The sequence below is a fragment of the Hemibagrus wyckioides genome, linkage group LG19 (assembly GCF_019097595.1).
Source record: "Hemibagrus wyckioides isolate EC202008001 linkage group LG19, SWU_Hwy_1.0, whole genome shotgun sequence".
NCBI lineage: Eukaryota > Metazoa > Chordata > Actinopteri > Siluriformes > Bagridae > Hemibagrus > Hemibagrus wyckioides.
In genome coordinates this window covers 12,837,014-12,864,135 of record NC_080728.1, presented here as the reverse complement: position 1 = coordinate 12,864,135, position 27,122 = coordinate 12,837,014, and the positions used below count along the sequence as shown (strand labels likewise).

Below are 27,122 nucleotides of genomic sequence, written 5' to 3'. Positions count from 1 at the left end.
TCACAATGGGTGTCCCCTGCCTTGTGCCCTGGGATTGTCTCCAGGTTCTCTGTGAACTTGTGTAGGATAAATGGTACAAAAAATAGATGTATGTTTTATTCATTAAAAACGACTTCCATCAAGCCGAGTGAAGAATACAAGTGATTGTTGTCCCATGCAGGGAGTGATCAATACTTCTGCTAGATATTTCCAGCATCTCCTTTAACGTTACTGTAGGTCTCTTGGCACCCTCCATGACAAGTTTTCTTCTTGTCCTTTTGTCAATATTGGAAGGTCCTGTTCTTGGTAACTGTGAGCCTGCAACAGAGCAAGAAAACTTAGTGCTTAGTGCTTAGTGGTCACCCACACCATAAAGGCATAGTGCTCCGTTGGGTAAAAAAAAACAAAACATTTACATTAACCTTCAGAAAGACTGAACCCTACTTAACTGACTTACACACACTGAGTTAGATGTAGAAATATACACAATATATCAACACCGTTAGCGGTCACTAAGTTAAAGTGAAAGAACTCGAATAAAAAGCACATTTTTTATTACAAGAGCCAATTTAAATGAAAACAAAAACAGGCAACTTCACATAAATCAGGATGTTCTTTTAAAATATTAAATTACATCAAATATCATTTGATTGAAGATGTAAACATTTCATTTAGGCTTTATTGTGGCAAGGGAATGTGAATGATGTTCAATAAAAGAGACAGACTAGCAGTTTTATTAGAGGTACACACACACACACCTGACTAACAAAGAGAAAGTACCAAGAAATACTTAATCTTTCAAAACATTTCATAATGCAACAGCTTTAGGCCTTAAAGTCAACACGAAACAAGAAATACACTTGTACATTTTTAGCATGCAGTGGGTGTGCAGTAATTCCAACTAATTTCTATTTCGTGTAAAAAAAACACTGATTTGTTTTATTTTCCCCTATGTACTGAATCTTTTTTTAGTGTAATGAGTATTGAGATATTTTTTAGCCTCTTGTGGGGGTCCAGCAGCAGGATCCCACACTCTCATTTCCGTGGCCTGGGTTCGATTCCCGGGCAGGGCGCTAACCCAGCCACTGACGAGTTAAGTCTCAGTGCCGATCCCAAGCCTGGATTAAATGGGAGGGTTGCATCAGGAAGGGCATTCAGTGTTAAACCAGTGCCAAATTGAAACATGCAGACCAAATGATCAGCTGTGGCGACCCCAAAGAGGGAGCAGGAGAAAGAATGACAACAAGAAGTTACCAGAGACATTTCTTTATTTGTATTGATTGATATATAGATCTTGGGCTAAATTGATTGTATAAAATAAAAATAACACACATTGCTATAAATTTCCCATTCAAATAACTAAATAAAAAATAATTCTACTGATTATTGACCTGCACAAAGTCAGTTAATCGATATTCATGTGTACTTCATAATAAAAAATAAGCACAATCCCTAATAAAATACATTTCCAAAGAGTTTCATCTTTTCAACATTTTCATCAGCTGTCTGTGTGGCTGGCCTCAGATGCTACCTGCAGGTAAAGTGTTGCATTTCTAATGAAAATCTGGTCCACATGCAGAAACTTCAGAATATAAATGAGACTGAAACATTTAGCGTGGAAGTCTGGGTCCAGTATCCTTGCGTCATGAAAAGGTGGAAGCGGTTGGACAGACGGACAGGCAGAATCAAGAAGACAGAAACTATTCAATCCACAAATACAGTAAATGTGGAGAAAATCCAGACAGGCAGCATTGACAAAAGTGTTCATAACTAAACTACTCAACCAGATGATGGCTAAACCTCACCATGAGTGTGTAGTGTGTGACGAATAAAAATGAGGAACAGGTGTGTGAATTAGTACGATGATGGCACTGGAGTGTTGGCGAAGTCTGGATTGTCGTTAATTCCTCGAGAGTCAGTGTATCCGTGCATGACAAGATTCTGGAGAGAGGAAAGTCTAAAACGTGAAGGTGGTGCTACTCCAGGACCAGGATTGGTTAGACATTGTCTTACATCATCATGAAGACATGGCTTGGTTTCCATTCAGGTCTATATTTATAGCATCCATTATTCAGAGAAAACATCTGTGACGGGACTAACACACACACACACACACACACACACACACACACACATGAATGTATAGACAAGCAATTCCCTAGCCACAGACCCCTGTTGAGAGCTTTATGTTCTTTCTCACTGGTAATGGTAATCAAGTGTGTGTGTGAGAGAGATGGGGGGGTGGAGAGGGAGAGAGAAAGAGAGATAGAAAGGAAGAGGGAGAGGGGAGGGAGAGAGAGAGATAGAAAGGAAGAGAGAGAGAGAGAGAGAGAGAGAGAGAGAGAGAGAGAGATGGAAAGAGAGCAAGGGAGAGAGATAGGAGGAGAGAGAGGGAGAGGGGAAGGAGAGAGAGAGATAGAAAGAGAGAGGGGAGAGGGAGAGAGATATAGAAAGGAAGAGTGAGAGAGAGAGAGAGAGAGAGAGAGAGGAGAGGGAGAGAGAGAGAGAAAGGTAGAGAGAGTGAGAGAGGGAGAGAGAGAGAGAGAGAGACTGAGGGGGGGTCACTGCAAAAAACAAGACATCTATTATTTCTTATTATAAGTTTGGCTATTTGATCTTTTATTTGTAACCAAGATAAAACCAAACTTATTTTACTTTTATTTTCAAGCTTTTTTATTCTAAAAAGAATTAGATCATGTTTTCCTTTCTGGAAACTGATGCTTAAAATTAGCAAAAAGAATCTGCCAATGGAATCATTTCAAGTTTATAAATAGTCACATATGTCTAGGAATAGGCTTAATAGTCTTATATTTGCTTTACTGTAAGACTTAAATAAGAAATAGTAGCTCATTGTGAGTGTATATCAGATGTTTCAGCTTGCTGAGATGAACAGGAAGAATCACATACAAGAGAACTCACACTGGAGCCAAACACATCCACACACTGCTGCTGGAAATAAAGAAGGGATGCTGCTGACACCAACATTAAATCATGAGTACACATAAATTACATTAGATACTCAACTTCCACTGACTTATTTCAAGTGTAATCTCTGTTCCTCTTTGTTGCTGTATTTAATCCCTTAGAGGATTAAAGTTTATTGTTCAGAAACCTCTTTAGTTTGACAAGGGCCAAATTGTGTTGGCTAGACCACTGGATCAGAGCATCTCCAAAACTGCAGCACTTGTGGGGTGTTCCCGGTCTGCAGTGGTCAGTATCTATCAAAAGGAAGGAACAGTGGTGAACCGGCGACAGGGTCATGGGCGGCCAAGGCTCATTGATGCACATGGGGTCCAACAGACGAGCTACTGTTGCTCAAATTGCTGAAGAAGTTAATGCTGCTTCTGATAGAAAGGTGTCAGAATACACAGTGCATGATGGGTCAGGACTGTTTTGGCAGCAAAAGAGAGACCAACACAAATATACTGCAGGTGGTCATAATGTTATGCCTGATCAGTGTATATGGCAGCTATAAACAGTTCTTCCATCACCAGCCTCAACAACAACAACAACAAAAACACAACACAGCTTATCATTTGACTGACATCCCTAAAAACTGCAAATCCATTGTCTCCACCCACCATGATGTTATGCCTGATCGGTGTATAAACCTGTGCTTTGTATTATATCCATCAGAACTGATGTCAAAACATCTTTTGACCAATCAGATTTGAGAATTTGTTGAACAGCTCTCTGGAATAAATAGTAATGATGTTAACTGACACTTTTTGCCGCATGAATACTGTCAGCATCAGGTTTACCTTCCAGTCTCTATGATATAAGCTGTTTATTAAGCTAGAATGACTAAGTAATGAATTGAACAGTGTTCCTCCTCCACGTGAATCAGCAGTCTCATTTGAGGTAGTGAAGACGAACGAGGAGGAATTGAAATGCTTGTGTGCATGCGAATGTGCATTAAGGAACAGAGCTCTCTTGGAACTGTGCTTTAAGGCGCTCTGGGTTGAGTAAATAACGTAATTGCACCGGACATATTTAAGGTCTATTCATATTAATGACTTTGCTCTGTGTGTAACTCCTAGTGGGTGGGAGAGGGCATTTATTATATATTAAGTGCTATGAGCTAAGGTCAGGGCTCATCGAACTGAATACAGCTACTTAAATGCTTCATAAGCCAGAGGTTTGTCAAAATGAGAAGGGGGTTATCACTTTGAAATTTCATACTGAGAGAGAGAGAGAGAGGGAGAGGGAGGGAGGAAGGGAGGGAGGGAAAGACACACAGAGAGTGTGAGTGTTAGCATGGGATAATTGATTAATGCCTCAGGGGACCTTTGTAAACAGAAAGTGCATCATTAAACCCCATTTGTGCCCATTCGTCTTCATTGTCATTCACCGCTGCTGGGTCACTGTCTGTCTGTGTAATTAAGAGATCTTTTAGCCCCAATTTGAATCGAACTAACATAGCATTAGAGTTTGCTAATTTCGCCTAACCTCTCTCTCATTTTCGACTAAACACTTATAGATCAAACCCTGGCTAAATGACTCATTCACATTTTCCCCAGTAATAATACTTCAGCAAATTTATTTCCCATATACAGTATTTTTGTACACCTCAGAAGAAACGAGGTCAGGTCTATATGTTTGTCGGCTGTCTCGGTTTGCTTTAAACAGAGAGTGCCGCAGTGCCTACATAAGGAAACATGCAGCTATGTGAACACTATGTCCATGATTGGCACTTCACATTCACACATCACTGATGCTGCCAGCCAATGGAATTAGGACACTGGGTGCATGGCTATCTAAAAAAAGACTATAGCATGAAGATTTATTTCAGTACCGAAATGGCAGAATGCTTATTCCTTCACATATAAACATTCACATGTAGACCAGCTCAATTGGTCTTACACAAAAAAACAGAACATGTATCATCTGTATGTGAGGGACAGCTCAAATCTCTTCTTCTGGTGCACTGCTCATAAAGCTTTAAACTAGTCAAGTAGCCAATTAGTTAATCGCATAATGTTAACTAGTAAATGTCTCCTGGAAAAAAATAGTTATGTTCTTCACCACAACATTAAACTCATTACTCAATTTCCATTTATGCCTTTGCCACCTGCTGTCCATCGAAGAGGCATTTGCTACACAGCTGTTGTGGGTATTCTTTGAAATCATAAAGGATTTTTATGGCAAATTGGACACGAATTGGCACTTGATTACTTCCAGTGTAATCAAACAGCTTTTGGAAATAAACTTGGCAACCGTTGCCTTGAATACTCAAAACAGCAGCTTGATCATGCTTTTTTGTCATTTCCTTTTATTACACTTTATCACTATAAAGACATATTTGTATAGTCAAGATTGTTCAGAAACGTCCTTAGCACAGAATACCCATTGCAATCATTGCAACCATTGTAATACACTGATGACAGAGCCTTCACTTTTTTATTTTATTTTAAATAATGTTTAATCTGCTGTCCTTTCACTGAGTCATAGACTAGTACATAGTGCCACAGAGGTGAATGAATAATCCAGAGAGGGAAAACTAATCTATAATTCCACCAGTGGGTTTCCACTGGGTTTTCTGGTTTCCTCCCACCTTTTAAAAAACATTCATACTGCCCTAAATTGCCCCTAAAAGTGAATGAGTGTGTGAATGGGGCTCTGTGACAGACTGCCATCACATCCATGGTGTATCTAGGATAGGCTTTGAATCTACCATGTCTCACAAGGACAAATACATAGAATGTGTCATCATCTCTTATGGTGTGTGACAGATTTCTGTTGCAAAGGGCCCAAGTTCAGCAATTTTGTTTTCATTATCTGTACTGCTTATCCGATCTATTCTCAGGTCATGGGGAGCCGGCCATCAAGGCGGAGTGCCAACCCATCACAGGGCACACACACATACACACACACTCATTCACGCAATCACACACTACGGGCAATTTAGAGACTCCAATCAGCCTAGAAGCATGTCTTTGGACTGTGGGAGGAAACTGGAGCACCCGGAAACCCACCAAGCACAGGGAGAACATGCAAACTCCACACAAACAGTGAATGGGATCGAGACTCGAACCCAGGCCAAGTCCAGCAATGTGTAACTTAATTAGTTAAAGAATATTGTTGAATTCTGGGATATCTGAAGTAATCTAATCAATCGTGTGATTGTTGAGGCAATCAAGTAGCTTGGTGCGTATATTACAGAAGACCCTTTACACCACCTCTCTAACCAAGTCCCAGCATGCTCTCCGTTTCCTGGTGAGCACACAACCCCATCCATCTTCACTACATTCTGCACGAGGACCAGTGAGAGCATCATGAAGGGCACTGTATCACTGTGTGGATAGACCACATTGTTCTCCTCACTGGGAAACCCCATGGTCTTTGGGGGAAAGACCTGCTGTTTTAGAGATGCTCTAGATATCACAATTCGTCCCTTGTCAAAGGTGCTCAGATTTTTATGCTTACTCATTTTACGTGCTTCCATCACAACACAGGGACCTACTGTTCACTGCACTGCTGATTGGTGGGTGTGTGTGTGTGTGTGTGTGTGTGTGTGTGTTTAATAGACTGTCTAATAAGCACCTTTATATCCATGTACGCCTATAACCTGCTATGTTATTTATTTGTTCGCTTGGTTTGACTGTTTAATAAACCTTTATAAATCGTGTCTCTCTCTCATCCCTTATTTCCTGTTGGTCTACTTTTTCGTTGTTTTTGTAAACTGATATTCAGTGTGTCGCTAAAAAAGAACCAGCGCTCCCATTTCCTGGATTTGTTTCCAGTTCGTGGATACGACCGTCCAGCCGTCACTCAAACTGGGAATCCCGCCCACTGAATTTTCCCCTCAACTTTGACCCGTGTAACGGCGCTGGTGTGGATCCGCGGCTCCTCCCTCTCCTGCACGGCGAAGTCGGACCTTCATTCAAACACCCAAACTGAAAAAGGGATGAAAGTCTCCTCGAGTCTGTCCAGCCGCTGATCACCCGCCTGGCGACGAAGAACAACGAGGAAAATCGTGGAGAACCGGGCTTTACTTTGCGACCGCATACACGAGATAAAGAGAGAGAGTGAGAGAGAGAGGGGAAAAGGAGGAAACAGCCTTACAACACTTACAAGTGGTTGCTAGCAAAGCCGTCATTCACACAGCACTGCAAACATGGCGAGTGCTTCGTATCACATCTCTAATCTGCTGGAGAAGATGACTTCGAGCGACAAGGATTTCAGGTGCGGTGTAAAGGGTGATGGAGAACATTGCAGGACAACGGGGGGTTACAATCGTTGGGCTTGAGGCGGCTGAAATGGGTGATGAGGTTAGCTTTTAGCTAGCGCTGCACAACTTGGCTAGCTAGGCCGCGGATCATCCGCTGTTTTGTTGAGTTGGTTAGCGTTAGCTTAGCGTGCTAGCTTAGCTGTCAGACTTGGACTCGCGTGTTTATGTTCAGTCATGCTCAGTGATTGTGTTTTGGTTCTTCCCTGCACATTTTTCTTTGCGCTTTAAATTCGCTTTGTGGATGCTAATGCACACCAATGCTAGGTTAGCTAGCCACCTAAATCGCAGCAGCAGCTTTATGATAGCGCTAACAACTAACTCTGGGGGTTCTCTTTACAAACTGTAAGCAAGGCTGCACACTGTGCACTGTGTTTAATAATGTTGCCAATTAGTTTTTTTATTAAAAGCAGGCTCCGGAGTAAGGCTTGATGCTGTTAGCTTTAGCCGGCTACTTTTCTGTCACTCAGCACTGACTAAGGGGCTGTTACGGTTTAAATCGTTTACCGGTATGATAACGGTCTAAAAATATCACGGTGCCATATACACTATATTGCCAAAGGTTTTGAGACACCCATCAAAATCATTGAATTCAGGGGTTGGGCTCGGCCTCTTCGTTCCAGTGAAAGGAACTCTTAATGCTTCAGCATACCAAAATATTTTGGACAACTTTGTGGGAACAGTTTGTTGATGACCCCTTCCTGTTCCAACATGACTGAACACCAGTGCACAAAGCAAGGTCCATAAAGACATGGATGAGTGAGTTTGATGTGGTGGAACTTCAGAGTCCTGACCTCAACCTGATAGAACACCTTTGGGATGAATTAGAGTGGAGACTACGAGCCAGGCCTTTTTGTCCAACATCAGTGCCTGACCTCACAAATACGTTTCTAGTGGAATGGTCACGTTTGTGCAATTGCTTGCTTTGTGCACTGGTGCACAGTCATGTTGGAACAGGAAGGGGTCATCCCCAAACTGTTCCCACAAAGTTGGGAGAATGAAATTGTCCAAAATGTCTTGGTATGCTGAAGCATTAAGAGTTCCTTTCACTGGAACTAAGAGGCCGAGCCCAAGCCCTGAAAAACAACACCTAAATTCAATGATTTTGATGGGTGTCCCGAAATTTGGCAATATAATGGTATTAGTCGACCATTTAAGAAGTACACGTCAGTGGTGAAAAAGTGTATTATGAAATCTTTATACAAAGGTTTCTTGTGTGGATATGTTGTATGACCAAAAGTATGTGTAGAACATCACACTCATCCCCAAAGGTCTAAGCACAGAGCTGTCTAGAATGTCTTTGTATGTTGCAGCAATACAATTTCCCTTTTGCACAGAACCTAAAGGCCCAAACATGTTCCAGCATGATCGTGTCCCTGTGCACAAAGTAAATGCTGGCATCAGTGCCAGTGAATTTACGATGTGAATAAACACACAGTGTGTTAAGTTTAGAGCAGAAGAACTGTGTGTCTTGCTCAGAGCTCCGACCTCAACCCTATTGAACACCTTTAGTATGAACTGGAGCACTGATTGAACCCAAAACCTCATGACTAGACATTAGTGTCCGAATGCTGCTGTGCATGAATGAATGAAAAAATCTGGGGGGGGAAAGTCTTCCTAAGAGAGTGGAGTGGAGTAAAAGGGGATTAAATATGAACTGATATATTCCCCAAGCACATATGGGCATGACGGTTAGGTGTCCATATACTTTTGGCTGTATAGTGTTCAGAACTCCCCAACTGTTTTTCTTTCTTTCTTTTTTTTTTTTTTTTTTTTTTGTTGAGCGTTTCATTTTGATAAAATCTCTTATCTCGATTTCCAGAACCATATCGCTGTTGCAGACCGAAATTGCGCATTATAAAAGAATTCTTTGGTCACAGTTAGAGATCTGTGGTCTTTAAGTGCATCTGGCATTTTAAAATGTTTGTTTAAAACCTCAGTGTTAGGACACTTATAATAGGAGGATTATGTGAACGTCATGGGACAGCTACAGATCTGGTAGTCGGAACGGTCAGACATCAAGAAAACGTGTGAATGGACAGAGAAGCTCATTTTGCCATGTTGTCCTCTTTACTTACAAATAACTAAAAATTTCTCCTCTTCATCTTTTAAACACATTTTTTCCCTACACACTGCATTACCTCGATTATACTGAGGGCTCTTTACTGTTTTCTGCACGTCTTGGAATAAAACACTGCTGAAATTGCACTGTGTAAAACAGTACTTACGCTGTAAGTATTTATCATTTTGTCATTATATGCTGAATGGGAGTGTGGCATGCTGAGCCAAAAAGAACAATCTTAACAAGCAGGGAAATGCCGCCTTGCTTAGCCAAAAAAAATCTATAGCTGTTTTTGTTTAGTTATGGTCAGCAGTGCCAGTGCTGTTGTGTAGATGTTGTGTAACAGATTCCTCTGTTGCATGCCTGTTGAAGTCCTCTGAGCTCTTAGGCCATTATTTGGGGGAATGTTTCTCATGATAGAGTTCAGGATTCTTCATTTCTGTTGTAATCTACACCGATCAGGCATAACATTATGAGCAGTGCCAGGTGAAGTGAATAACACTGATGATCTCCTCATAATGGCACCTGTTAGTGGGTGGGATATATTAAGCAGCAAGTCAACATTTTGTCCTCAAAGTTGATGTGTTAGAAGCAGGAAAAATGGACAAGGATTTGAGCGAGTTTGACGAAGGGACAAATTGTGATGGCTAGACCACTGGATCAGAGCATCTCCAAAACTGCAGCTCTTGTGGGGGGTTCCCGGTCTGCAGTGGTCAGTATCTATCAAAAGTGGTCCAAGGAAGGAACAGTGGTGAACCGGCGACAGGGTCATGGGCGGCCAAGGCTCATTGATGCAGGAAGCGAGTGAAGGCTTCACCCGTGCTACTGTTGCTCAGATTGCTGAAGAAGTTAATGCTGGTTCTGATAGAAAGGTGTCAGAACACGCAGTGCGTGATGGGTCAGGGCTGTTTTGGGAGCAAAATGGGGACCGACACAATATTAGACAGGTGGTCATAATGTTATGCCTGATCGGTGTATTTTGAGTCACATGTATATGTGCAGTAGTGTAGCATGTTACAAGCGAAGGTGTATTAATTCTGCATAAACAAATAGGCAGATAATGGGTTTAAGTGCCAGCTTCCAAATAGGTGTTTGTTATGCAGAAAGTCAGTAAGAGAATATGAAAAAACCTACATGTGGGAAGAATATTTGGATGCAGAGAGCACTGTCAAGTCTCAGGAGCAGGTGGTTGTTGCTCTGCAGCAGGATGGAGCAGGTGGTCAGATATGAAGCTCACGGGACAGAGAGAATACATTTCCAACAACGTTCAGTACAACTCTGTGAAAAGTGCACTACAGTGGAGGAGCGTCAAGTACCTCAGGTTTGCAGATTAAGCCCATTTAAGGAAGAAAGCACCGTTTCGGCATCGTTTTGCTCCACCATGCTTTTTATGTTACACTAGGCACTGCCTTTAAATTAGAGACTTCATTTATGTTTTCATTTACCAGTGTGTGTCATATTAAATGCACTTATCTGTACCGGCTGTTAGATTATTATGACTTTCCGAAAATTTCTTTTAATTAAGCGTGAGCTCTAGCAGTGGGAAGCCAAACTATCGATCTGATATTCAGTTAAAGCTTTTTTACTATTCAGTATTTCTGTCATTAAGAGGAGGAAGGTAATTGCAGTAGAAAATGATGCTTCATTACAACACATCATTATTTCCCCTCTTGTGGGTCACTGAAAATCCTTTCCCTAACTCTAATGTATATTTTAGTATAAAATATTAGATGGAAGTCCAGTCTGTATTTTAATATCATCATATTAACATCCAGTGCTTATATTCCTGGTCATGGTAAATTAGTGTAAGATGCAGCACTGAAAGATTTAAGATGTGTCCATGTTGCTGTTAGTATCACATTATCAGCCCTTGCGGTTTGCAGAAATGCCTGTTAAATCTTCATCTGCCGTGTGCTCTGATTTCCTTTTTCGGCACAAAATTACCCCATTGGAAGGTTTGCTTGCTCGCCATTTTGTTTCCTTGTGCAGACGTTCATTTACCCTGCAGTTGATTGGACCCCTATGCATTATTCATCCTGTCTCCAGCTCTCTAAAAATTGCTTCCCATCAAACCTATGCCAAAGCAGCTGTTCACAGGCTGTATTTGTCTGTGTGATGGAGGCATGTGTCTCAGTTTGGATGCTTTTTTTCTTCACTTATCATGCTCGGACTCAGCAGCTTTGATGTTCACGCCCTGGCAGGATAGATACCTAAAAGCTAATCTTCTCTGGTTTTTACCCCAAAGTGGGTTATGATGAGTTTACCAATTGCTGACATGTGAGATGAGAGGCAAATGTGTTTAAATTAGCTCTTGAGTATTACCTGTGAAGATGTGGCATCTGGATGTCCTTCTGCTAAGTTCATAATGCCAGCGTTGGCAGTCCTAAGTGTCTGGGACTGACTGCATTACTCCAGCCGGCAGCTATCAATAAAATATTTCTTCTGAGCAGAGACTCAGTGGCACTACAGGGTCCATAAGAAATGCAAGGGGGGGACCAAAATGATGCACATCGTCTTTATATAACCAATCTGGACTTTAATGCATCTTTACTCACCTGTCAGTCACAATGTTTGTCAATTCAGAAAGCAGAAGAACTTACACTAGCATTCAGATCCACCATAACGCCATGTTTACTGGGTGTGGCTCTGGAGGGGACATTAAACAGTGGGGATGTGTTTGGATTTTATCTTCACGGGCTATATTTTTAACGTGTCTTAAGCTCAACTGCATGGTTGTTTTCCAGGTTACAATGCTAATGTGTTTGAAACCCGGTGATGCCACAGCACTCTGTATCCATGCTCTCTGAGCGGGAGGAATAGTATAGTCTCTCTCCCCTGTCAATCACAGCAATGCTAGCCAACACTCAAGTATGTGGAAGAGGGCAGACATATTTTTGTGTCTTGTAATTGACTAAGTAAAGTCTGTCTGTCTGTTCTGAGTGTGCTAGGCTATCCTGTGATGCAGCATGAGCAGCTTTAAAGATGATTGCTGCTTCGCATGTCTTTTAGGGAGCATGTGTTGACCGTATCCCCTTCCTGGTTGATAGCTACGGGAGAGCCGGCTGATTTTTAGGGACAGCGACCCCATATAATGGCGTACGTTTCCTGTGACCCAAGCATCAGCCATCCATGTTTTTCTACCCCATTAGATCTAGTTTAAAAATTCACAATGATTTACTGTAAGAAAGTGCACAGTCCACAGAACTGTCCAACTCGTACTCCTTCACTGTAGGGTAAAATAGTTACTTCAATATTTACACAAATGAATGGAAACTCACACATGGTGCTTTGTTTTTTTTTTTTTTTGCTTTCATGAATCACTGACAGTAAGTGTGGACTCAGCTGCACATTACTTCAGTCATTCGACGAAGATTAAAAGTGCTGAAATCGACGTGTCTGAATTACGCACACATCGCTATCATGCTATTCCAGGATATATGACTTTGCCCTAGTAATATGATGCATTTCACCTAATATTTTAATGAGTGTGAAGCCTTTTTTAGGAATGGGTGTGTCATCAGTGCTTCAGGTGTCCTAGATGTTGAACATTCTTTTTAGTCCATATAACATGCAGCTATATGTAGTCTAATAAGCTTGCACTATGACTATATGGTCATGTAGCGGCTTGCATTAATATTCACCCCACCGCCTCCTTTTATTCATTTTTTTTTTTTTTTTTTTTTTTTAAAGTAGATCATTTGTTAAACCTCGAGGTGGCAAATGCTCCTGTAAAGTTTTTCAGTCTAGCATGACAGTCATGGGTGGTTTTCTGCATCACTTCACTAGCATACAGCCTACAATATGTGTTTAAATCCTGGGCATGTACTGGGAACTAAAAATATCTCATGAATATGTGCTGCATATGCATGATATTGGGATCGGGTTGGAAGCACTGCTTATCAAGTCTGCTGTTAAATGTGTTCAACAGGATCTCCAAATTGTAATAGATGTAGATAGTTTGTTTTAATTATTTTCACAAATATTCCCTGACTCAGTTGTATCTCTGTAGACCTCCATGATGTTCAGTAAAAATCTTGCAAGAACATTTGTAGTATAATAAAAAGACCAGGGCGATGCTTCACGATGAACGGAAAGCGGATCAATGAACGGTTTCTTTATATCTCCTCAATCACAGATTGGAAATAAAGAGCTTGCAGAAGTAAACAGATTGAAATGCCTTTACAGCTCATGTCTCCATCTGAACTGCAACTCTTAATGAGCTTTCGAGTAGTACCAAACATTTTTTTTATTTTGTACCTCAGCCAAATCTGTAGTTTGTGTTTGTACACACGCAGACCGTCTGTCTCTTGCTTAATCAGGATGTCTTGTGTTCCTACAGATTCATGGCCACTAATGACTTGATGTCAGAGCTGCAGAAGGACTCCATCAAGCTGGATGACGACAGCGAGAGGAAAGTGGTCAAGATGATCCTCAAACTTCTGGAAGACAAAAACGGAGAAGTTCAGAACCTGGCAGTGAAATGGTACTGGCAGGATTGTGCTGGTAGAATGTTTTTTTACATGCAACAAATATACATATATACATGAAAACAATTCTTGCCCACAAAAACATCCACAGTGGATCTTTAACAGGGTTGTTACATTCATGTACTGGAGCTAGTTTTAGTTGTAAGTATGTCTGAAACACCAGGATGAAAGAATGCTCACTGTGTTGCCAGTTTATGTCCTCACCATGACTGCATGTTAGCTTTTTTTTTTTAAGGATTTCGACTGTCAGGGAAATCGCAGCTCCATGAGACTACAGCTGTGTAAAATGTAGATGATTGACAGAGCAGAGTGGTTTAGGGCTAAGCATCAGAGTAAATTTGCCTTCATTTACATTCATTAACATAATCCTGAGAAAATCGCAGTGGATCAACCGTTTATTTTCCATTTCTTGTCACAAAAAAAAAAAAAAAAATACAGGGGAAAAGAATATAACTCTATACAGACTTGGAAAAAGTTTGCACTTCGTATGCAGTGATTATCATGACTGTAAGTGTGTGCTACTGGTTTCTGTAAGAAGCTTTTTACCTTTCGGATGAAAGTTGTTACTAGATGAAGGTCTTGTATTAGAGGAGGGAGATCTTTTAGAACCAGGCACCAGTTAGAAGCCAGGACCTTGGATGTGGATGTGTTTGTAGTGCAGCAGGATTCACATCTAGACCTACAGCATCGACATGCATCACATCACTGAGAAGTGCATTATGTTTAAGCATGCACACCCGATATAATGCTCTGGGAAAAGTTGATAGCAAGTAGGATGTACAGCTCTGGAAAAAAAAAAAATGAGACCACTGTCCAAATTTCCAGATTTGAACCCTATTGAAAACCTCTGGAATGTCATCAAGAGGAAGATGGACGGTCACAAACCATCAAAAAGAGTGGTATAAAGTAACCCAACAGCAATGTGGAAAAACTGGTGGAGAGCACGAAGCTAAAAGGCGTGCACATCGGGGTTATTCCACCAAATACTGATTTCTTAATGATATTTATCCAAAGCATTAACACAATTAGTTTACAAATGATTTGCATTTTGTTTTATTTGAGTTATTAAAGCTCTGCAAATACTGCATGATCTTGGGTTATTTTTATGTGTTGTCATTTCCTTTAAATATACACTCTAAATAACAATAGTTATATTTTGAATTTAGGAGAAATATTGTTAGCAGTTTACAAAAAATGACACGAAACTGTTCATCTCACCAATACATGAACCTGGAAGAAAAATACATAAGAAACTCATTATTTTGCAGTGGACTCTTATTTTTTTTTTTCCAGAGCTGTATACTTTGTCCAGCAGATACCTAAAGCTCAGGCTGTGATTTGTCCACTTCTCTAATTAGTTCAGAGATAATTAAATGAATAATGAACTATTTAACTCAGTCATAAATTACTGTTTCCTAATCCTGCACTGATTTCAGCTCATAAAGTACAAGGCATTGTTGAGCACAAAGAAAAACACACTTGTCTCTAGAAAATAGGCACGGATATAAACCCTTGTGCTTACTAAATAAAGTCTGTTTATGGGCTGTCGTTAAAATGTTGGTGATTTGTGTCGTAGTTTGGGACCACTCGTGAGCAAAGTGAAGGAGTACCAGGTCGAGACGATCGTGGATACGCTGTGCACGAACATGCTGTCAGATAAAGAGCAGCTTCGAGACATTTCCAGCATCGGTCTAAAGACGGTGATTGGGGAGCTCCCACCAGCATCTAGCGGTAATCTTCCTGAAACCCCTGCATTCTGAGATTTTCTCTCCTAAGACACAGCATTCTTAAGTGCGGTCACATTCAGACAGTTTTCTGTTCCCCCCCCACAGGGTCTGCCCTTGCTGCCAGTGTTTGTAAAAAGATAACAGGCCGGCTCACAAGTGCCATTGCCAAGCAGGAGGATGTGTCCGTGCAACTGGAAGCCCTGGACATCATGGCTGACATGCTGTGCAGGTACACTCCATACACGATCCCGATGTGAGAAAGATGGCTGCTGTAGTAGATTAGAGAACTTCCTCTCTGTGTCCTCTTTATTTAATTTACTGGTATAGAAATGATTGGTACACAAAAGTGGGTCTAGCAGCACTGTTCACTGCAGAATTCTAATTGTAGATACTTGTCTTCTATAAATAAAGAATGAATCAACAGAACATCAGAACAGACTCTTGAGATCAAGGCTGGGATAAGTTATTTAACCCAATAGCTGAGCAAAGTTAATCCAAGCCCTCATTTCTTTGGACTTAACTACAGAGTAAAGACACCATGGGCTTTGATCAGCACCGCATGATGTCTCTCATGTTGTTGGAAATTGAAGTACAGCTTTAAGTCAAATTGACTGTTTGGGCCGTTTCTAGTGTTTGAATACGCAGTGGAGAGAAGCAGAGCTCATAAAGCTCTTCGCTTAGCAGCTGTTGTAGCTGATTAATACTACCACTATATTTTTTTTTCCCCCCAGATATAATTTTATTATACTATCAGCACTTAAGTAGGGCTCTGACTAGCCCACAAGTTGTGATTATGTTCATGGCTGAATTCTGAACCATTAAATGCCCGAGATGGGTTTAAATGCAAAAACAAAACACTAAATACTCCAGTACCGATTTCTTGTGTTGATGACCATCAAGCAAAAGCTCAGGTTAGAAAACACACTTATCAGGGGAAACTTTGCTGTAAACTCCACAGAAATACTCCAAGAGGCAGAGCTCTCGTAATCCATTTAAGCCAGTGTATTAAATGTTCTACTTGCATGTGGTTTCATATCTTTTGGTCATATTTTTATTCTAAAAAAAAAAAAAAAACAACATTTTAGTATACTCACAAATTGAACGATCAAAACCTGACTCCCTACAATTTCTAATCAAAATCATATCCATGTATGTGTTTTTCCTAAACATGAAAAGTGACATTCTTGATGCTTCATGTAGAACGTGAGGAAGTTTCATCTATTTTTTAACCTTTATTTTATCCAGAAATGTTGTAAACAAATATTAATATCCTTTTGTTGTAGAATCGAATAAGCAAAGCATGCTAATGTCAAAATAGTCGTCTTATTTGAATGAGTTGGAGGAGGAAAATAAACCATCAGAAGTATTGCAGTGAACATTCACATCCTGAGGCTCCCCACTTAGAACACTGTGCATGCCCAGACACAAACTTTCACATGCTGGTCAAATTGTACATTCTGTACTTAGTACTTGGGAAGTGCTTATTTTCGACTTTTAAAGATGAAGATAGCTGATATTTTCCAATATTATTGTTTAGACAAGGAGGCCTGCTGGTGAACTTTCACCCATCCATCCTGAGCTGCCTGCTGCCCCAATTGACCAGCCCTCGGCTGGCTGTGAGGAAGAGGACCATTATAGCTCTGGGTCATCTGGTCATGAGCTGTGGGAACCTCGTCTTTGTAGACCTCATCGAGCACTTATTGTCCGAACTCTCACGCAACGACTCCATGTCCACCACTCGCACTTATATCCAATGCATTGCCGCCATCAGCCGACAAGCTGGCCACAGAATCGGTGAGAAAATTGTCGTTTTCTTTTAAACTTCACGTTCTCTAGACATAAAACTGTAATAAGTGCTTATCTGAAATGCACCACATTTGCAGTCACAATGGTAGCAAATTTCTCCCAAGGCACATTTTTAGTTCTGTGAGCTTAAAGTTCCTGAATGGCCTTACTAGCCATGTTTGTGTAGCCTAGTAATCTGTTAATAATCCCTTTGATATTATAATCATCATGTAACAAATCCTCAAATACACACCTACGCTGGAATAAGAGAAACCCTCTGAAGTGTAGGAACATGTGAATGGTGAATTCAGGATCTGCTGTCAGAATGGATTTGTTTGTATCTATTAATATATGCATATTGTAGTCAGAGTTCTTTTTATTTACAGGGCTTTAGGGTTACTGGGGGATTTTGTTGTTGTATTAGTGTTCCAATTCTGAACTTTGCTTTAGGCGCCTGCATACTGTTTTTCTTTTACACAATTCATTGCTTATTTGTAGAATAACAGAAATAAACACTTATAGATATTTTTATTCGGATAGCGGAGTCATGGATTGCTGCTGATCCTCTTGGTGCAGTTATTCAACGAACATAATCCAATTATTCAGATATTAGACACATTATTCAAATATCTACAATAATGTTGTAGTTATTTATTACAGCTTTTATTTCTGAGCTTTTCATTGCTAGAGCATCGTTTCATTTAAATTCGTCATTAGATTCAATTTGACGTTTATAGATCTGCTTGTTTTGAGTTTTATTAAAGCCCGTTCAGTTCAATCAGGCTGACGATGTCTATAGTAATTTTGATAATGGGCTGTAATTCCCACTACTGTCAAAAAATTGAAAAACTTGTCGAGCTCATGGCTCTGCTTCAGGGATCTCTGAGAGTCCCTGGGCTGCACCTGGAGTACCGGGGATATGGAGGAGAAAATAACGCTCTGGAAGCAGGCTGTACAAGTTCCTGGAACGTTAGCGTGTGACAGGCAACGGGGTGATCCGCAGTCACACAGTTATTACCTGTCACCTCGTCACTGTGCCGCATCCCACGAGATGCACCCAGATCGGCGCGGGTGAAATGAACTGAAAAGTCATTTAGGTTAGCTGTGCTAGCGAGCGTGTTCAGCCGTCGGCCAATTACCAGCTCTGTTTGATGAGACAAAGACAGCAGCGATTAAGATGTGCAAGATTACTTCAGTCAAGTGCATTCAAAGCAATTTTGTAGTTCTTTCCCCTGCTACTAGTTTTAATTAAGTTTCGTGTGTGACATCTTTTATTCATCTGGGCTAAAAAGAAAAGCTTTTATCAGACAATATTCTGGTTGTTTTACTACTTAGATTTTCCAAATTTTAAATTCAGTCCTCCAGCTGTTGCTTTAAAGATTAGCCGACATGTTCGTAATAGATGGATGAACGTTAACGGTGCTGTTCACTGTTCATGTCCTCTACAGGCGAGTACTTGGAGAAGATCATTCCATTAGTGGTGAAGTTCTGTAACATTGATGATGACGAGCTGAGGGAATACTGCATACAAGCTTTTGAGTCCTTCGTCAGGAGGTTTGTATTTGCAAGACATCTACACAAATCGGACAGTCATTAGCAAGTCCATCAAGAAAGTAGAAAAACTTGTACAGTGGCAAGATCTGGTTGCCAGGGTTCATGGAGGTTAACCCAATTTTACCCCAGAGAATGATGAGCTAGTTAAATACTGTTACTAATACTGAGTAATGTAAATAATTCCTGGGGAAAGGAAGAGTCTCGTGTAGCCGTAGTTCTCATCACATCCTGTTCTGATCCTGCCCCGGTCAAATCGAACTAATGGAGGATGAGATCTTCACTTGACAGGTTTTTATTTCCAAGTCATGTAAAGTGTAAGGTAAAGTATTTGCTTTTCTCTCGATATAAAACACCTCCGATGGGGAAAATAGACACGGTGAGGAGTTCGGATACTGTGGATCCAGCCTCGTAAATGTCAGAGAATACTTGTTCTTGCTTATTCACAGTCACCTCATCTCCTTATCTCCTCATCACCTCATTATAGTGGCTTCCAGTGGGGGAAATGAATTTCAGCCACCCACTCTTTTTCTCTTTACAGCATTTTTCTTTTAGTACTCTCAAGAAATGTGCTTTCTATGGGTTTAAACACACACTGTATTTCTTCAGCTGGAGAAGTGACAGATATGTAGAGAGGATTATCTGCTTGTGTTTTTCCAAGATAAGCTTGCAGACTGAGAGCTGAACAGAAGAGAACACAGCCTACTGTAACCCCACTGGGCATGTGCATTAATTTTGAATAGTTTTCAGAAATGTGGCTAATCCGGTAACACACTCTTTGCTTCCGTACCTAGGTGTCCAAAAGAAGTCTACCCCCATGTCCCAACAATCATCAACATCTGCCTCAAGTACTTAACCTATGACCCTAACTACAACTATGATGATGAGGACGAAGATGAGAACGCAATGGATGCTGATGGTGTCGATGAAGACTACCAAGGTATTTAAGACTACATGTTGGATGAAGTCTGTTTCCAGCCTTTGCTGGGTGGATAAGTTTCTTAGCATTGTACAAAAACCCTTTGTTTTACTCTGAGTGTGAAATGAGAACCATCCGTAAGCAATTTGGTATTGAGTCTCCATATTGAGTCTGTTGGAGCCTATGGCACTTCCTAAAAGCAGCAGATTGATAACTGGTCTCTCACATGGCACTCTTATGGCTCTCCTCTCATTCTGAGGTGTGGGTGGTGTGTCAGACTGTCTTCAGGCAATTACATCAGACGTAAAAGCTTGAGCGCATGACTAGGAAAAATAAAGGTCCTTCATTTTTTTTTTTCCCCCCTCCTGTTCATTTATTTGCATATGAAGTTGTTTTTCTATATGGCTCTATCTTCTCTAACTAAAGAGTAGATGAGCTTCAAAGTGCTAGTGTCACTGTGCCCTTGAGTGTCACTGAAGATGAGCACCGAGAGCCATTTGGACGTTGAGAGAACATTTTTCTGCTCCCTGTGATGAGCATGTACTGTCTCATTCGACTGAGTCAAGGCTGTTAAATGAGGGTTCTGTGGAGAAGCCGTTAAAGGTGATAAAATGAAAGGCTTTTGGAAAATATGCTCAAAGAAGTAATTGTAACTGTAGCTCTACAGCTGTGGCGAATTGTTTATCTACGCATGACCATCTCTGTTGCTGGGAACCGTTGCAGGAAGTGATGATGAATACAGCGATGATGATGACATGAGTTGGAAGGTGCGGCGAGCGGCAGCTAAATGCCTGGATGCTGTGGTGAGCACCCGACATGAGATGCTGCCCGAGTTCTACCGCACAGTCTCCCCAGCACTTATCGCCCGATTTAAGGAACGTGAGGAGAACGTAAAGGCTGATGTGTTCCACGCCTATCTTTCCCTGCTCAAACAGACACGGCCAGCACAGAGCTGGCTGTGTGACCCTGATGCTATGGAGCAAGGCGAGACTCCACTGACAATGCTGCAGAGCCAGGTGGATCTCTCCCTCTCTTTCTCTTTCTCTCTCTGTATATACTGTGTATACACAGGATTACATTCACGTTTCATAAGCAAAACGCATTGTATAGCTTTAAATTTTGAGGTTATAAGCAAATTGTGCTTGTTTTTGTAGGTGCCCATGATCGTGAAAGCCCTGCATAAACAAATGAAGGAGAAGAGTGTGAAGACCAGGCAGTGCTGCTTCAACATGCTGACAGAGCTGGTAAATGTGCTCCCTGGGGCTCTGACTCAGCACATCCCAGTGCTCGTCCCAGGTATGTGCCTCTGGCATCCCCTGTGTTTTACAGTGGCCTCAGTGTTTCTACACACATTTGTTCAGTTCATATTAGGGCTGGGCAACATGATGACTTAATGTCAGTATTGTGATAAATTGTGAAAAACATATTATAATACACAGTGTGTTGAAGCAGAACATTTCAAATCATATCATTGTGTGTTTGTTTCTTTGAGTAATGTTAAACGAATTAAAAAATCCTCATCCATGGCATATTCCATGTGAAGACTAGATCACTGGTGCTTCAGACAATGTAGTAAAGCTTTATGAATGTTCTATTTTGAAGCCCTTCCCTGTGCTTCCATGGGTTTTTTTAATTCTTTCTAATATCTTTTCCCTCCACTTTCTTTAGGAATCATATTCTCTCTAAATGACAAATCAAGCTCCTCCAACCTGAAGATTGATGCCCTGTCCTGTTTATATGTGATCCTGTGCAATCACCAGCCTCAAGTCTTCCACCCCCATGTTCAGGCCTTGGTGCCCCCTGTAGTGGCCTGTGTGGGCGATCCCTTCTACAAGATCACCTCAGAAGCCCTGCTGGTCACCCAACAGCTGGTGCGGGTAATCCGGCCCCTCGACCAGTCGGATGCCTTCGATGCCTCGCCCTACATCAGCGACCTCTTTGCCTGCACCATCAAGCGTCTCAAGGCAGCTGACATCGATCAGGAGGTCAAAGAGCGTGCCATCTCTTGCATGGGCCAGATCATCTGCAACCTTGGTGATAGTCTGGGTGCAGATCTCCCAGGCACGCTCTGCATCTTTCTGGAGCGGCTGAGGAACGAGATCACCAGATTGACCACAGTGAAAGCTCTGACACTGATTGCTGGCTCACCTCTCAAGATCGACTTGCGTCCCATCCTAGCCGATGCAGTTCCGATCTTGGCGTCGTTTCTGCGCAAGAATCAACGGGCGCTGAAGTTAAGCACTTTGGCAGCGCTGGACATACTGGTTAAGAACTACAGTGACAGTGTGACGCCAGCTATGATTGACGCTGTGCTGGATGAGCTGCCACCGCTTATCAGCGAGAGTGACATGCACGTCTCACAGATGGCCATCAGCTTCCTGACCACGCTAGCCCGCGTGCACCCAGACTCTCTTGCCAAGATCAGCGGCTCCATCCTCTCAGAGCTCATTGCTCTGGTGCGCTCACCGCTGCTGCAGGGTGGTGCTCTTGGCGCTATGCTAGAGTTTTTCCAGGCTCTAGTGGCCACTGGCACGGCCAGCTTGGGCTACATGGACCTGCTACGCATGCTCACCAGCCCTGTGTATGCACAGAGCGCCTCACTCACCCACAAGCAGTCATACTACTCCATCGCCAAGTGCGTGGCAGCCCTCACCCGTGCCTGCCCTAAAGAGGGCCCAGCCGTAGTCGGTCAGTTCATCCAGGACGTCAAGAACTCGCGTTCCACTGACTCTATCCGCCTGCTGGCTCTGCTCTCCCTGGGTGAGGTGGGTCACCATGTAGACCTGAGTGGCCAACCTGAACTCAAAACAGTGATCCTGGACGCCTTCTCCTCTGCCAGCGAAGAGGTCAAGTCAGCTGCCTCCTATGCATTGGGAAGCATCAGCGTGGGCAACCTGCCTGAGTACCTGCCCTTCGTGCTGCAAGAGATTTCGGGCCAACCCAAGCGCCAGTACCTGCTGCTGCACTCGCTCAAAGAGATCATCAGCTCAGCATCAGTAGGTGGCCTCAAGCCGTACGTAGAGAGCGTGTGGTCTCTGTTGCTCAAGCACTGTGAGTGTACAGAGGAAGGCACCCGCAACGTGGTGGCAGAATGCCTGGGCAAGCTCACTCTTATAGACCCTGAGACACTACTGCCTAGGCTAAAGGGCTATCTTCTATCAGGTCAGCATCACACTTGAGATTTCTTTAGTTCATTCCAGCAGTAAACATAGCTAAACTGTGCATGGTGTCCTAGTGTTATATGCTAGGTTTGAATTTAAGAAATGTGAGCTGGTTCATGATGACCAAGGGTATGAAAAGTATGGAACTCATTAGTGCTGAAAAATAGCATTGTTAGATGTCATAGTAGGGCTGCAGGAGGACAAAGATGAATCATACTTGAGTTTAATTATCTACTTTCAGTGCAGTACCATTTACTTTCTTTCTTTTTTTCCCCTCGCAGGATCATCTTATGCCAGAAGCTCAGTAGTTACTGCTGTAAAGTTTACAATTTCAGACCACCCACAGACAATTGATCCTCTACTGAAAAACTGCATAGGTAAGCGCTTTGCTTTCAGACTGCAACTATTTTCCCCTTAAAAAATTTTTTTAACACTTCCCTCTTATTTTTATTTAATCTTTTTTAACAATAATTTTAGGTGATTTCCTAAAAACATTGGAAGACCCAGACCTTAACGTGCGAAGAGTAGCCCTTGTGACATTCAACTCTGCAGCCCATAATAAACCCTCGCTTATCCGAGACCTCTTGGACACTGTACTTCCTCACTTATACAACGAGACCAAAGTGCGCAAAGAGCTGATTAGAGAGGTAGGCGTCACTTATTTTCTTCTCATTTGTTACAATTGTCAATGTCTCAATCCTTTCAGCGCTCATCTTTGCTGTGTGTTAGGTTGAAATGGGTCCGTTCAAGCACACGGTGGATGACGGGCTTGACATCCGGAAGGCTGCTTTCGAGTGCATGTACACTCTTCTAGACAGCTGCCTCGATAGACTTGACATCTTTGAGTTCCTTAACCATGTTGAAGACGGACTCAAAGACCATTACGATATCAAGGTAGAGCATTACTCCTCATTAGTGCACCAAGCTATGAATCTTTTATGGCTTTAAAGCTTTTTGCCGTTCAGATCGTTTGTCAAATGCGGAAGATGAAAGAATGAAAAGAAATGTGTAGTCATATCAAAGCCTCTGCAGTGTATTATATATTACAGATAAAGAGAATTTAGTCTAGAGATGCACAGAGGTATGCACCAGGACTAGGATCCTATTTAATACAGCAAAAAAAAAAAAGAAAAGTATGAAACTTGCAGGAAAAAGAGAGGCTATATTGTTCACATCAGTTACAGCCTGGTCCTGGTTAGGATGGTTTATTAGGCTGCTTGTTTGTTTATAATTTGGGTATTCAAGCCAATTAAATTATTCATTTAATCAAACATAATAAAATAACCATTTGAGTGGAACAGATCAGTTATGAACTCGAATAAAATAGCTGAGGTTAAGAAGTTGTCAGAGGCAGAATTCACACACCATGACAGATTTTCCCCCCAGTGTTTTCATTCTGATTTAGGCCACACCCACTTTACGGTTTACATACAGATGTTTGGAGCTCTGAACAGATATAAATACAGATCCAATTACGCCTCTAATGTATTTTTTTCCCCTCCCTTTTAGATGCTGACATTCCTGATGCTGGCCCGACTCTCCACTCTGTGTCCTAGTGCTGTTCTGCAGAGGTTGGACAGACTGGTAGAGCCTCTCAGAGCCACATGTACTACAAAGGTGAATAAATAATGGTTCTCCCACAAGGAACCCCTCCTTTATTATACAGTGTGTGCTTGTAGCAGTGCTTATCTGAACTGCTTTCATGCTCTTTTAGGTAAAGGCGAACTCCGTGAAGCAGGAGTTTGAGAAGCAGGACGAGCTGAAGCGGTCAGCCATGCGGGCGGTGGCGGCTCTGCTCACCATCCCCGAGGCGGAGAAGAGCCCCCTGATGAGCGAGTTTCAGTCACAGATCAGCTCCAACCCTGAGCTCGCTGCCATCTTCGACAGCATCCAGAGGGACTCGTCTTCGGCCAACATGGAGTCCATGGACACCAGTTAAACCACATCAGGCACACTCACCACCTTCGCTCGCAAACAAAAAGCTGCAACAATCCTGGGGGACCCTTTTACTGTTCCATGCCTTGCATTGAATCAACAATTATAGGAGGAAAAAAAAAAAAGCTTAAAAACATGAAATGGCTTAAAATATGAAAAAGCTCAAAATTATTAAAAAAAAAAAGGAAGACGTTCCATTTCTTAAGCTTGAGAGCTTATCACAATGTTCATCTTTTTTGTCCCTTGATTTTTTTGTTTTATTTTTTTTGTTTCCCAAAATAGAGAAATTGTTCATCGTTCTTTGCTTTTCTCCCTTTGATTGTTGCTGAGTTGAGGGACTTGGACAGACATCCTTGAGACGGACTGTGTGTGATGCTTATACTTTTGATGGGGGAGATATATTCGTTTCATTCTTCACCGTAGACTCTTATCGGATTGACAGGGGTACATGTTAGAGTTAAGTCAGTCCCTCTGATCTAAGGACCATTGTTCTTGTTTATCCTTTTTTTTTTTTTCTTCATACCAGACCAGTTTTAATGGGTGTTTTTGTACAAGTTAAACGTCATCTTTTGTCTCATCACTTTGTCTAAATTGCTGGTTGACAGGTTGGTGAGCTCCCAGAGAGACATACCTGTTAGAAATTATTCTATTAAAGAACCAGTGGCATGGTTGGAGGATGCTGTTGGGCGAGTGAATACTGCTTTATTCACCTCCTTTTTACCTGACCCCTAAACATCAGTTTAACATTCCCACCATCTGCAGATTTACATGGTGTAAACAGCATGTATTAGACATCCAGTGACCTAAATACACTCTGTGTGTGTGTAAGATTTTCTGACCGTTTTTGTTTGGCAGAAACATACAGAAGTGAAATCTGAATCAACATTGCTATGAGAAATAACTGCTCTGTATGGACATGAGTTTCACACATGTGAATAAAAATATTAGTGGAGAGTATTGTGTGATTATCTGTAGGGTTGTGTTACAGCATACAGAACCCTCGCATTACACGTGTGTGTGTGTGTGTGTATCAGATTTCCAGGTTGGTTTAGTAACCTTGCCTTTTTAGCTTTAGGTTCTTGTACTATATCTTTGTTTTTCACAGGAAATTACTCAACATATCATAGTGTTAAGGGTGATGAATGTTGTCCTGATGCCCTGATTACCAAAATATAAATCACGGTCTAGGAAGTAAAGTAATCGTATGCTCCATGTGCCGGTAGCACGGACATTCTTTAAGACATAACGTCACTAAAAATCATTTTCTGCTCACTTTTATTTATTTATTTTTGTGCTCGGCGAAGTCATTTTGCTGTGTTTTTGCATAAACAAAATCAGTTGTGATACCAAGAGAGGAGCATTGGGACACTGGAATTAATCGTTTGTCAGCAGCATGATGCATTCCTTGGCATATAACAACATAATCTTTGATTTTTGTGATGGATTTTAGAAATGTGCAGGCAGGGAGGAAGGAGTCTAACAGTATGCAGTGTCTGGAGAAAGACATATTTGTAATAAATCCCACACATTGATTATGCTGCATGGTGCTTATAGAATCCTGGGTATTAAAGGCATTTTCTTTTTCATATTGCTAGTGATTCAGCATATGGTAATCACTATTTAGTCTTCCTTCAAAAGGCAGGGATTTTTTTTTTTTTTTTTTTTTTTTTTTACACCTTCCCCTATTTATCCATTTTCTTTAGGACTTATCCATCACAGGGAGCCTAGATACAGTCCCAGGGTATTTGAGAGACGCCCTAGATGGGGTGTGAATCTATTGCACATGCACGTATTCACACACTACAGACAGATTAGACGTCAGCTTACACCACATGTCTTTAGTCTGGGAAAGAGAAAACCCCCCTGAAGCACTGGGAGAACATACACATATAATGAAGGCAGGAATCAACCCCCATGCCTGGAGATACTCGACGCCTCCTATACGTTGTTTAATTTTTGACTACATCACCATAATGAGCGAAGGGGAAAAAAAGACATCATGTATAATATGCTATGCTTCATATACCACACAAGTTAAGATACTGATCTGTTTTGCATTGTCTTAAGGGTAAATTCTCCCTAAAACTCAATGAATGACCGTCGCTGACCCCCAGCACAACACAAGCTGACTGCTGATCACTTCCACATTTAAGATACCTCGTGTGATGTCATCAGTCGGGAAAGTTGCTCAGTAATGAAGGTCTACCAGGAAAGTAAAAATCAACCGAGGACATTAATGCTAAATGTGTGTGACAATGAAAGGACGAGGTAATGATTGTTGTAGCTTG

The 27,122-nt window shown here is 41.6% G+C and overlaps 1 protein-coding gene across 1 annotated transcript; it reads left to right on the top strand.

The window, feature by feature from the left end:
* Nucleotides 1–6,804: 6,804 nt before the first annotated feature.
* cand1 (cullin-associated and neddylation-dissociated 1) lies at nucleotides 6,805–25,766 on the top strand. Its single transcript, XM_058417088.1, has 15 exons — nucleotides 6,805–7,164; nucleotides 13,609–13,752; nucleotides 15,333–15,487; nucleotides 15,589–15,712; nucleotides 17,021–17,277; nucleotides 18,717–18,822; nucleotides 19,614–19,759; nucleotides 20,462–20,754; nucleotides 20,893–21,034; nucleotides 21,407–22,900; nucleotides 23,181–23,276; nucleotides 23,377–23,546; nucleotides 23,629–23,793; nucleotides 24,409–24,516; nucleotides 24,614–25,766. The coding sequence occupies exons 1-15, from the start codon at nucleotides 7,097–7,099 to the stop codon at nucleotides 24,836–24,838; spliced, it is 3,693 nt and encodes a 1,230-aa protein (XP_058273071.1). The 5' UTR covers nucleotides 6,805–7,096; the 3' UTR covers nucleotides 24,839–25,766.
* The last annotated feature ends 1,356 nt before the right edge of the window (nucleotides 25,767–27,122 follow it).